The sequence below is a fragment of the Pyxicephalus adspersus genome, chromosome 3 (genome assembly GCF_032062135.1).
Source record: "Pyxicephalus adspersus chromosome 3, UCB_Pads_2.0, whole genome shotgun sequence".
Taxonomy (NCBI): Eukaryota; Metazoa; Chordata; class Amphibia; order Anura; family Pyxicephalidae; genus Pyxicephalus; species Pyxicephalus adspersus.
The window spans coordinates 127,073,678-127,087,010 of NC_092860.1; the positions used below are offsets into that span (position 1 = coordinate 127,073,678).

Genomic DNA, 13,333 nt, shown 5'->3' on the forward strand with positions numbered 1-13,333 from the left:
AAAGAAGAAGCTAACAATAGAGTTAGCACCTTGGTAAGGAGAGGCCAAGCTGAAGCATAAACTTATGCAAGCACCTCAAAGCTAAATGCAGAAAGCATTCATTTGCTGTAAAGTAGGGTTATGCAGGTACAAGGCCTTGATGTCCATGGTCAAAATGTTTTCTTTGTAAAAGGAGGCAATGACAGACCTGATAGATGCAGTTTAGAATTTCTGGACTCAAAATCATTGATAATTTTGAGAAAAATGACACTGAGGTGAAGGTTTAAACAAGTCTCATCAAAAATCCTGCAACGGTGCACATAGAATTGCTAACCATTCATACGAATTTGAATCTCTTTCAACCCATGCAAACAGCTTAGCCATAGTTTTAAATTGTGTTAGTTCACAGCTGTGAGATGCAGTGATGTGTATTATAGAAGGACTGTGTATTAAAACACATGACTTCATAACACATGTAAATGTAAAGGTGTGAATGTGGTTTCAACTTTTACAGGCTGAATTGATGTAGAGGTGAACATATTTAATTTATTTTAACTCACTTATTTTGACAGGATACAGCATGTCTGATATTAGTCATTGCTAATTTGGGGCCCAGCCATGCTCCAGTAGTGTTTCACTTTGTTAGCCATTCTCAACCAGGGTTTTGAGGAATCCAGGGGTTTCTCGAGCTGTAGCTGATTGAGCTCCCATAGAATGGTTCCTGCATATATCCAGGGTCAACACCACTATGCAGCTGCATAAAACCAAGGTCTGCAAGGGTGGCATTCTACCCACTGGCAACCAATGCAAATAACACATTCCCATAAACTGATTATAGAACAGAGTGGCTGTCCCAGATGTTTGTGCCCCTCCCATGCACACAACTTACATCTTAAACTCTGAATATAGAGCAGGAAATTCACAATGTGGGCAGATACACCAGTCGTCTTTAATCATGTGCCGACCCTGAAATACAGAAAACACATTTGTGAATTTAATTTTGTTACATGGTATTGGTAAGCTTTAGTTTTCAGATTCTGTATGACACATTTTGTACACGTAAAAATATATCTGTATGTATGGTTTCAAAATCTGTCCATTTACATTAGGCAACTGAACAGCTAGTATTGATTATAATGTATCTGGTCACACAACTAATGAAATCTGTTATAAAGAATGATTTCTATGATTTATTATTTTCAATGCTTTTAATGCTTTATCACGGAGCTGGAACACATAGACGGAGTAGTTCTGACTTCACTGATGACATTTGCTGTGTTCCTGTTACAGCTCAGTAACTGAGACAGCAAAACTTGATTGACAGTCAGTTTGGTTCACAATAATGTGATCATCATGACAGACAATCATGGTGATCACATTTAGTAATTTACAAAATAAACCTCTTCAGCCAGCAGATGTCTCTGCATGCAGTTACAGTTTGTTTTTCTTGAATACAATTACAATGTTAACTTTTTTACATTATTGTCAAGGGGTTTTCTTTACCCAACAGGGAAAATTTGCATGGGTTTTAATGGTGCCAATTGTCAACATGTGTTAAAAATGTTAAAAATTGTGTTAACAATGTTAAAAAACAATTTGTTGCAATTTGTTACAATATAAAAAATGTATCACAAACGATAAATACTTGCAAAATACAAATAATGACAATTCAGTAATCACATAATTTGTAATGATTTTACCGTTTACTTTTACAGTCCGCGTTTCACCAATAGGCTTCATCATTATTGTGTATCATTACAAAGTATGTGATTACTGAATTGTCATTATTTGCATTATGCAAGTATTTATCGTGTGTGATACGTTTTTATAATATTGTATAATAAATTGCAACAAATTGTTTTTTAACATAAGTTGTGTTTTTAGTGTTGACAATTAGCACCATTAGAACCCATGCAAAGAAAACTCTTTGACATTTGTGAGCATTAGGGTGTGGTGCAATGTAAACAATTCTCCCAAAGTATCCATTTAAAACATTTTTTACATTCTTGTTCAAAATGTATTATCAATTATTTATTTAGGCCCCAACATATTACGCAGTGCTTTACAAAGTCCATAGTCATGTCACTAACTGTCCTTCGAAGGGGCTCACAACCTAATGTCCCCACCATAATCATATGTTAATGTCTTTATTTTTGTAAATCTTAAATACAGTCCAAGGTCAAGTTTGGGGGGAAGCCAATTAACCTAACTGCATGTTTTTGGAATGTGGGAGGACACCCACACAGACACAGGGAGAGCCTGAACTCCATGTAGAGAATGTTCTGGCTGAGATTTGAACCTAGGACCTAGTGCTGCAAAGGCCAGAGTAATAACCATTGGACTACCTTGCTGCCCCAATATAACCCAATATAACCCTCTTAAGTTCCTAAAAATGTTTAGCATTATCAAACATTCCCAAAAACATTCTCTCATAGGAAACTTTCAGGTCCATGGGTTTCAATATCAGATTCCTACCTGGGAATGTTTGAGGGAATGCCAGATTCTCCGTTTTATAATTAGAGCCATTGAAATTTTAACTAACACTACTAAATTGGATCTGGACATCTGAGCTTCAATGACCTCTGGCCTTCAAAGAAGAGCATGACAATAATGGTGACAAATAATGGACTGACTGAAGTTAGTTGTACTCACAGTAGCTATACAGTATGGCAGGTTATTCTTGCAGCCTGGACAGAGAAGTTCACACTCTGGTAGTTTGAAATCACAGAATGGACAAGCAGTGCTCTCTTCATCCACCTCAGAGGTGTCTGGACGCCTAGCAAATAAACAAATGACTAGTTAAATAAAAGGCCGTAAGGAAAACTACACACATGGTGCTTCACTGCTATTACCTGACCATCGCTTCAATCTTCTTCTTGTATTTCACGTCTATTTTGTTACGATATTCTGGCCGCATCAACATAGCGGCAAAACTGAAGGCAGAGTTTTTCAGACCAGCTCTGTGACACTCAATCACTGTGGATGTCAAGATGGGAACTATGTCTACAAGGACAAAGAATAACTGTTATGTAGATACACATACAAGTTGAAATATGGGCTTAATAAATATTGTCTAAACACAAGAGGCGTGTGTATTCTTACTTAAATGTTGGAGTCATTTGTATATTAAGATCTGTGCAGTAACCAAGTATGAAATAGCTTTTGTATCTGTGCAGAAGTGGAATATAATACAGACCAGTGACTGGTCTTGTATCTGCCCCTGTCCAGCTGGGTCTTACCCACAACTCTGCTTTCTGCAGACCATCTAAAGCACAGTGAAATTATTCTACTGGCGGCTCGTACAACCCTCGCTAAGTCACAGAAATCAAATGTAATCCTCCTGGATCAAATATTTGCTAAAATGCATTGGGTTATGGTGAATGACAGGTTAACACATACACTTGACAACACCCTTTATAAATTTACCCGATTCTGGGAACTCTGGATGAACTATAGGTCCACATAGTTGGTCTATATCTCATTACCGATACGTTATGATGTGAGTCTTCTACCCTCAACTCTACTCCCCCCCCCCTTCTGTGTCCTATAGTCCTATTCTAAAATTAATGGAATGCTAAATGTAAGATTCTCGGACCTTGGAGGTGTGCAAATGGATAGGAATGTCATGTCATGATGTGGTTATGATTATGTGTTACCAATTGTCAACCAGGTTTGCCAATGTTTGTTTCTAGGTGAGTTTTATCTTTGTTTTTGTTGCCAATGAAAAGAAATTTGTAAGCCCGAACAAGGCAGGATATATGAGAAATGACTGTATTGTTTATTGTTTCTTCTGTTATAAATGTAATAAACATTGAAATATGAAGCATAGCACGAATGTTACTATTACTTTTACTAAGTATGGCTTAGTCTACGCAGACGTTTTCCCCAGCGTTTAGCCTGAGGCTTTCAAAGCCCATGTTTGAAATTCCCATGCATTCCAATAAGCTAATCTACACCAGGAGTGTTTAACGTTACTTGCAACGTTTAAAAAATTAAAACGCTGGGTTAAAGCTGTAAAACACCCAAAAATGCAGGTAAACGTTTCCATTGACTTTAATAGGACGTGTTCCCGTGTTTTTAAGCACTTAAAACGTAAATGCGTTAAAACGCAGGAAAAAAGCATAAAAATGCAGATAAACAGAAGAGGAAGGTTTACATGTGTTTTTAAAAATGTCCGTGTAGACCCAGGCTAATAAAGTGTGAAAAGGCATTTTGGGCACACAAAGTAGAGTCATATCCTTTGCATCTATTAAGAAATCTAAAATGTAAATCCCACAAAATGTTTTGTTTGTAATTCAGCTTTGAACATAAGATTAAATAACAGCAAAAATTGGTCAGAAAACTGAATGGAGTCCAGAGATCTTCATGTGTTTACAAAGAGAAAATACTGTTTAATGTAATCACACACAGTATATGTGTTGAACGATAAAAGACAAAAGAAGTAAAGACCATTACAATCAGGAATATACTTTTTTTTACAAAATTGCTTTTCTGATACTTACGGGAGGGAAATTTACTCATGTTGTTAGCAACACGTATCAGCATTCGGGCTCCTTTCATGTGGTCTCCACGTTTAACATGGATCTAAAATACATTTTTGAAGCCATTTGTTAATAAGCTACATAATAGGATATATATTTGTGTTACAATAGCTGTAAACGAGGCAGTTAGTCACCACATATGATACACAAAGTTACTGAAAACATTTGCCCATGCAATGATATATAGAGAAATTGTAGGTAGAAAAGAGGAATCCACTTGGGGCACTGTGGTAAAGTTTGGTAGAGATGGAAGATACAAAGCAAAACACTTCATAAATAAAAAAAAATCCAAAAAATACAGGTTTGTAATGCCCACAGCTACTAATCAATTTACTCTTCCCCCTTATATATCAATCTAAAAGTCTGAACTTGAGTGTTGGTTGATAGGAGATACTTATCTGTCCGACGATCTCATGCTGAGCGCCATTGCAGTATCAAACATTGTTGTGCCTGTTGTAACAGTAAGCTGGGCTGACATGCTCCTGCTGTGTTTTACGGCTGATTTACTGTTAATGTCTTTGCCTGTTTCTGATCCTGTGAATTTATGCAGCCTGGACTGACCTTTTGCCTGTGACCCTGACTCTGCTTGTGTCTTCTGCATGTGTACCTCTTCGGGACGGATTACCTGTGTATGACCTCTGCTCTGTATTCTGGACTTGTTTCTGTTGAAATCTTGGTGCTCCATTATTTGTGGGCTCCTGGTCCTTTGCCACCTCTTCCCTAAACACCATTACTTGCACACTATGTCCTGGGGCAACCGAGTGCTGGGAGACGCAACCAGCCTCCCAAGGCTGATTGGGGGCTTAATATAGGTGAAGACTGCGGTGTTAGATTGGGGGACTGGTGTCTGGCGAGTATGGTTGCTGGACCAGGGCCTTATAGTGGTTGTGGCAATCATAGACAATTTTAAATCAAGCACAATGTTCTATACCAGGATCAGTATTTGATTTGCAATCATATGTCAGACATTAATACCTTAACCAGGATGTAGCTATGAAGAATCATTAAATTTGTAGCCATTTCTGCTGGGATCTTGATTTTTTGTGTTTTCAGTTCCATATACATACTGAAGAGAATGTCATGTGCATGCCGGTAGTTACCTTTCAATGTAGAAAAGAACAATGGTAATACTTAGTAATTCCAAAGAGTTTTAGGTATATTTATTATTAAATTAAATTGAATTGACAAATATAGCTGTTGGTGTAAAAAAAAAAAAAAAACACAACACTAACATTTACATTGCTGCTCCTCTGTTGATATATGTTTGTAGTACTTCACACCACTTCAACTAGAATGTTAAGTCAACGAGACGCTAGAGGCTTGGCTAAGGCACAATGCCGAATTCAGGTTATTAACATCTGGATGTTTTAGATGGCCACTATGGTACAACATTTTGTATTCTGTATTAAGGGGCATTTCATTATTACCCGAAATGGGAATGATAACTTTTAGAATATCAATCACTATTTCACATGATTTATTTGTTATTTCAGGACAAACTATATAACACTGCTAAGGGTACCAAAAGCATCAGCTTTTATTCACATGGTTTTCTAAAAGCAAAAATCTGTTTACCATCTAAAAAATTGTTAGCTGGAGTTGGGTTTTTCTTTGTTTGTTGGATACTTAGGTTAGTTTAAAAATAAATGGGGCGAGGGGTCTGCTGTGTTAATGCTAGTGACAGACTGCATCATATTTATTGTATTTTGTCCATTGTTGCAATTAAAAGATGAGCTTAGTGGAGCACTATATTTTAATATTCTGAGACATCAGACTTGTAAAGATGCAAGAAGATTATCACACATTTAATGACACCAGTTATATTTTTTTTCTACACAAAGAAGAATTCCTGGCATTGGGACACAGATATATTCCTTCCATTAAAGAGAGGTGCTTCCCCATAAAAGCCATTTATATTGGAGCATTATTTTTACTACTAGTACCAGAGTGATAACTATGGAGTATGGTACTTTAAATAAAAAAACAACCATAAAGTAGTTACCTGAAGACTGTTCCTCCCTTGCAATAATGATCGCAGTACGCGCTGCCTCTCTATACTGTTTTAGAGCCATGTACAAACGGAACAAATACTTTGCATCCTGAAATATTAACAAACCATCTATCATTAATGTTATTCCAGTAAATGTAATGCAAACTTCTGTTATTCCTTTAATAAATTTAAATATTGTGTTCAGTAAATAAATGTTGGTCCATGATTATTTGTTATAGAAAGGAAATGGTACCTTAGGCACGCCATCGCTTTCCCCCATCAGATAGTCTATCAGCTGATTGGTCAGCAGTTCATTTTTAGCCTGTCCAACCTATTCAGAGAAAAAAAACAGACATTAACAATTAAATCTATTTTAGATGCAATGTGTATAAATGCCTAGATTTTGTTTGACTTCACCCCCCTGTAACTGAAATTACAGCGGCACCAAGATTGGGATAGCAGGGAGCAGGACCATTGAGTGCTCCCCGTTCATATATGCTGACAAGGAGTAATGCTGGGAGAAGGACATGAGGGATGACCTCAGAGATGCTCCTTCAATGTTTAATCACAGGCTGGGGACAGGGAGCTGACCAATTAGTATTGTTCAAATGTAGAAAAGTCTGGTCACCATGCTGATTGTGCGGCTGTCCAATAACTGCCTCAGGGCTGATATTGGACGAGAATCTGGCGTGTGTACAAAGCTCGTCATTCATGGATCTGTCCTGGTGGATCCAAGAATGAAGAATGATTGTAATGAAAGTGAAAGGGAGAGAGCGCAGTGGGGTGCCACTCCGTAGTTCTCCCCTCCCCTCTCCATAGAACAGAACAGCGCTGTTTACACAGCACTCATTTATGCATCTTTCAGGCTTTTGGCGTTGGAAAGGATTGTAAAAGATCCTTTCCAACGACAATTATTGCACGTGTGTATGCAGTCTTAGACTGGATCTAAAGAAACACAAATCATTTGATAGTAAAGACACATATGTATTTCAGCTGGGTATTTACCAGTTTGTCTGAGTTTGGCTTTAGGCTAAATTTACAGAAGAAAAAGTCAGGAGCTATATAAGCCAGATTTGTCAGATAATCTAACTTTCTTATGACTCATATAATCAATTTTTACTCACAGATCCATTTTTACTACAACTGGATTTTCTTACCGTTTCAATTGCCATTACTATAGCCGTGCTCTCATCTGCAGATGAGCTTTTTAAAAAGTGTTTTAGTGCCTAAAATAAAAATAGAGAAAAACCATTAAATAAATATTCACTAAGTTGAAAGATAGGAAAATATTAAGAGAATATTTTGCTGTCAATGTCAAATTGATTTCCTAATGCTGTCATTTAGTGGGTGGACTTGATGCAACATAACATATAGGATACATAAGGTGCTAAACACAAGGAATAAAGCCAGCTCCACAGGGAAAGCAATCCACTGCCTCTGAAAGTACCAATAACTTGCTTTTTCAATCACTAGATTTTTCTTTTGCTGAAACAATTCAGACATTTTACAAACCCTCCCATAAAACCTTTCACCTCTAAAACTGAGGCCAGGAGGTAGAGATATGCATGTCTCTTTTGTCAAAAAAATAAATCCCTGGCTCTCTGGGGCTTTTTGTCCCAGCTCAACAAACCTGGACCGGTCATTGCTGCAGAATGGCTGCACACAGGTAAGGATGATTATGGCAGAAGTATAGTTTCTCCTTAAGCTTGTTTATGCAGATTAAACATAAAATTGGTCTCCTTTTCTGAGCATTCTGAACAGAAATTTGTATATGGGATCATTTACCTCATAATGCTGTTTATCTGTAGTCTGTTTCATTAACTTACCCTTGCATACTGCCCACAAAGCAAGAAGAACTTCCCAGCTTGAAAGTGTTTCTTTTCCCCCTCAAAGTACAAGGCGATACTCTGATAATCTTCATTGCTCGTGTTCTCAGATCCTGCAACAGACGGATACTTTAGGTAAATGATTGTCATATATAGTACCAGTATTAAGGGCTTCCTGAAATACATTTCTGAGAACATTGTTTTTACACCAGATTTACTTTATAAGAAGTAACAATGGGTGTTGCAGTGTTCCTGGCTGGCCTGTTCCAGGATCAGCAAAATACAGATAATAGGGGGTAATGTAGACTAGTGTACAACAACAACAGGGTAAAATACTATTGTATTTTTCAGATAGGTTATGCTCCCAGGCATATGATAAATGCTTTCATTTTTAGTTGTGGTTTAAGTGTACCTTTAGGGTATTATTTCCACATACTACTTCAAATATAAAGTAATTCACTTAGGACTTCAATAACCAATTTACAAATGACAGCTATTTACAGCAACTATTTATTCTTTCAGCAAGTCTGGCTTTAGAAAACAAACCTGATTAGCTGCAATGGGTTTCTGAACTATGTGTAACCCCTTTACTTGGTATTATTTTGTATTGTAAGTAAAGTAAGGGAGTAAAGAAGCCTTTCAGAATTTTGCATATGTCAGTATCAGTACCTATAACATCAGCATAGATTTCCATCTGGTTGTGCTGCTGAGCAAGCTGGAAAGCTTCATTGTTGCATTTAGACAGAACAAGAAACTGGATTGCTGATCCATAATCTCCAAGACGTAGAAAGAATCTAAAAACAAAAGCATTTTAATCATAACAATCAGTTTACCAATATTACTGAACTTCTTTCCATACAAGTCCATTTCTAATAATACTTAAATTTTGGCAACTGCAGCCATTAAACAGAGTGATTTTACTTCCAGGTTTATTTCTAACTAATCAACCTAATTATAAACACCACGCAGAAATCAATGCTTTTAAAAATGTTACCTGGCTACCATCTTGGCTCCTTCCAATGACTGTGTCTCTTTCACAATGGTAACAGCTTTTTCGGGATTGTTTAGGTGGTCCAGGTAGATCCGGATGACATTATCCCAGTCCTTGGCATTCTCATAAGCCAAAGCCGCCTCTTTGTACCTGTAGCGAGAAAAAGAAGAGCCGAGGACACCAGGCTTTATTTAAAAGATCTTTAAAACTTTATGCCCTAAAACGATGTACTAGTTTTGCAAGGCAAAAAATGCTGCCAATTTTTTTCTCATGGGTTCCAATGGTTGGAGATCCCTGGCAGAATTTTCACTATCTGATTGCAAAATAGCAAAGATGAAGTCTATTGCAGATTAAACATATTAGATGGAATAAGTGGCTAGGATTAACAGACTGATCCCACAATAACATATGCAACATACATGGAAGATACTCATAATTTCTTTGAAGTGTGTCTATTGTACAAAAGATTAATACCACAAACATAAAACCCATTGTAAATTATTCTATGTGTTGTTTTGGGAAGGCACTAATAAATCATTACAAGTGTTAAACACCCAAAAACAAACTTACTTCCCATCCGCTTCCTTGGCTTTTGCATATTGTAAATGGATCTTGGGAGAAGTGACATTAGGTAGAAGCTCTCCAACTTTTGCCCTGGAACAAAAAAAAATATCAATGGCACCCTTCCAAGTAAATCACAAAGACATATTTGTGATAATATTTAACAATTTCATAAAGCCAGCTAAGGACAATCATGTGGAAAGCTTAAATATTGCAGACATAATGGTCAACATTTTAAAATGTCCCTTGTGTCCCGTTTGTCCAACAAGAACTGCTGAAGGTCAATGGAGATCTAAAAAGCAACTTCTAATACTACACAGAACTATGTAGCATTGTCGATCTATTATGGATGTGCACATATTACCCAAACAGAACACTCAAAATAACTATGGATGAGGCCAATTACCATTACACCATGCTGAGCGATCCTAGGAGCTCAGCTTTTCTAGCTCTAGGCAGTAAAAAAGTAAACAAATGTTGCTGATTTTGAATAATGTTTGAAGTTAATGTAATTCTTGGTTTAAGGGGCTAATACTGCATACTCCAAGTATCCAATCATACAGGGAATTATTCAACTTGTTGTACTATTATAAACGTGTTGTACATATCCATCCAGCAGGGTACCCAAGGATGAGTGCACAGCCCCCATCCACCATTTTCAGAGAGAGATATCTGCTTCTCTCTGGACAGATATGATATGCTGGGGAGTACAAATGTGTGCAGTTTTAGGATTAGAGGCACCATAAAATACAAGTCATATCAAATTATTAGATGTATTGGGCACATGTCTTACCAGTTTTTACAGCGGATGTACACAGAAGCCGCTTTGTCATAGTACTGGCCCTTTTCATACAGCTGGGCTGCTTCTGAAAATTGCTAAATTTAAAATGAAAGGGAACAACGTAAGTTGTATCATCACATATAAGATTGTATAGGATTGTAACATCACAGATAAGATCATCAGACCACCAAAACCAGTATTTGGGATTTTGGTAGATGCTGAAAAATTACATCATTTACCTCTTTTTTACATATCTTTGATGGTTAAGTTCTAGGTCTTTCCATTACCAGATCTGCAAATCTACCAGTTATATAAGTGGTGTATACCCTCTGTTACTATATATTTATTTTCTTATTTTACATTACAGAGGATGCAAAAGAAGTATGAACTACCCTGTTTTTGCAAAATAGACTCCAAGCTGAGAGGAAACGTTAGGTTTAATGCCTTCCCCCACAAATTGGCCTTATGCTATGTTAGGAATATGTGACTATGACTATATTAGGGACATATAAGCATCTCTGAAGGTCAGTTATTGACATCACTAGATAAAATTTCCATCACCTATCAATAAAATGCTACTTTTGGGTGACCTGACCACAGTCAAACAGATTTCATACCTTCATACTTTCCAGAATGGCACCACAGTCTTTCTTCAACAATCTGCTGGGGTGTTTAAGAGCCTGGTTTACTCCACGTCGGATGTCACCCATGCGAATTGACATACGAGCCACTCCAGCAAGGCATGTTTCATCATGTTCTTGAAACTGTAATTGTATTTATAAAGACTTTTAGCTGTTTTTAAAAACATGGTGATGTAATTTTAGAAAATGCATATTTTGTGTGTGTGTGTGTGTGTGTGTGTGTAGTATTTACTTGTGGTAAATATGTACAGATTTTTTTCTTAATATTTAAAGGTTCATTTAACCAGTTCATTCCTGACCCCTCTTATAAGTAAACTGAATCTTAACCATAGCACGGTCATATATTTTTTTTTTTTAGCTTTTTGCTTAACCAAGTCACCCTCCTCACAAGGGTCCATCATTTTTTTTTTACTGGTGGTCAAGCAAAGTGGAATCCCCTGTTCACTGATCATCATGCTATATCAAAATAGCAATTAGCCAGTAATGCAGCTACATGCAGCCACTTCTGTATCATTAGAACAGCTTATAATGACTGAAAACCATAAAGTTTTTTTGCAATTATTGCTTTTTACCTACCTTGCTGTCACCAGTCATTCCTTTCTCATAATGCGCAAGTGCATTGACATAGTCACCTCTGAAAGACAAACATTCAATAAACGTGGAAACATTAAATATGCAAAATGAAATATATACTTTATATGAATGTCTGGTATGTTTGTCAGCCCAGTAAAATGAACTGAGGACTACCAATTAATCAAACTTATAGTAGATGGTAATTATAACTCATCACATATTTTGTGAAAGAAACTGGACATGTTCTTTTAGCTTAAAGAGTAACACATGCACAAAATTACCTTTACCATCGTACAATGAGAAAGCCGATAAATCTTATTGAGCTGGTGGTTAATGTACAGTGCTTGCTTCTATGCTTGTCTGTACTGTGCATAAACAAGTGATTCAACAAAAAACACAACTGTAATAATATTCAGCCTAATACTCCTTTGGGTAAATGCATTAGTTTTCTTTTTTATTCTCTTTTTTTTTTCACACCATTTGGCCCTTCCAGTATCACACCTGCTATCCTGACTGACAACACTCAATGATTGTACTGTATCTATGGAGTAAAAAATACCTCTCACAAAACACTATTTTCTTTAATATAAACAAATTGATCCAGGAGTAAGACTCACGTGAATTCTAGCTGTATGGCGTATTCCTTTGATATAAAGGGTATCTGGTCTGGAGCCAAACGTTTTGCAAGTTGTAGGGCACTATCCCAGTGCTGCAAGTCTCGTCTGACCTAAGGTTTAAACACAATGAGTGGTATACATTAGGTCAAACAGGGCAGGTCTCACACATAGACTCCGAGACAACTTTACACATTAGGGCAAGAAATCAGACCTTACTCAAAACAATGAAAACAAAACAAATATTGGACCAATCAGAGTGTGGGGTGCTGGACTTAGTGGCAAGCTTTGACACCATCTTGAATTGTAGAAGGTTTTCTTGACAGAACATCTGACACAGAGTCACAATTGCAAGCTTTCCAAGGCTGTTGCAGATATGAGCACCTGTTTGTGCCAGCACATTAAACTTGGGGTAGTCTCAGGTTTAGAAACAATCTCTTTAAGACATGTTTAGTAGTAAACTTACTTCAAGTGCACAAATAGGGCTGCTAGAAGCTAGATACAGGTCTTGTGCCAAGTTGAAGTCATTAGTAAACATGGCAAGATGGCCAGCCAAGAGAGTGTGATCCTCTATTCCCTATAAAGAAAACACATCACATTATAATAAGAAGAATTCCATTCCTTGCACTTCAGTGACTGACTTTGTATTTTTCTTCTAACAGATTTTTTCACTGTGGTGACATTTATATAATATACCTATATGTTCTAGTGGCATTACCATAAACACATTATAAATTAACATTATCTGTTCAAGTGACATCACCATGCCCACATTTATAATATACCTTTATCTGTTCAAGTGACATCACCATGCCCACATTTATAATATACCTTTA

The 13,333-nt window shown here is 36.9% G+C and overlaps 1 protein-coding gene across 1 annotated transcript in view; it reads right to left on the bottom strand.

Moving 5' to 3' along the window:
- The window catches only part of WDR19 (WD repeat domain 19), a gene marked incomplete in the record, with an annotated part of 30,288 nt that overhangs the window by 1,424 nt on the left and 15,531 nt on the right, over nt 1-13,333 (bottom strand). Inside the window, 17 exon segments of the mRNA XM_072406317.1 lie at nt 869-945; nt 2,632-2,755; nt 2,832-2,982; nt 4,482-4,563; nt 5,496-5,620; nt 6,523-6,619; nt 6,764-6,841; nt 7,668-7,736; nt 8,337-8,449; nt 9,006-9,130; nt 9,331-9,477; nt 9,898-9,981; nt 10,682-10,764; nt 11,287-11,433; nt 11,887-11,944; nt 12,501-12,610; nt 12,964-13,074. Of these exon segments, the coding sequence (XP_072262418.1) occupies nt 869-945; nt 2,632-2,755; nt 2,832-2,982; nt 4,482-4,563; nt 5,496-5,620; nt 6,523-6,619; nt 6,764-6,841; nt 7,668-7,736; nt 8,337-8,449; nt 9,006-9,130; nt 9,331-9,477; nt 9,898-9,981; nt 10,682-10,764; nt 11,287-11,433; nt 11,887-11,944; nt 12,501-12,610; nt 12,964-13,074 (1,781 nt within the window).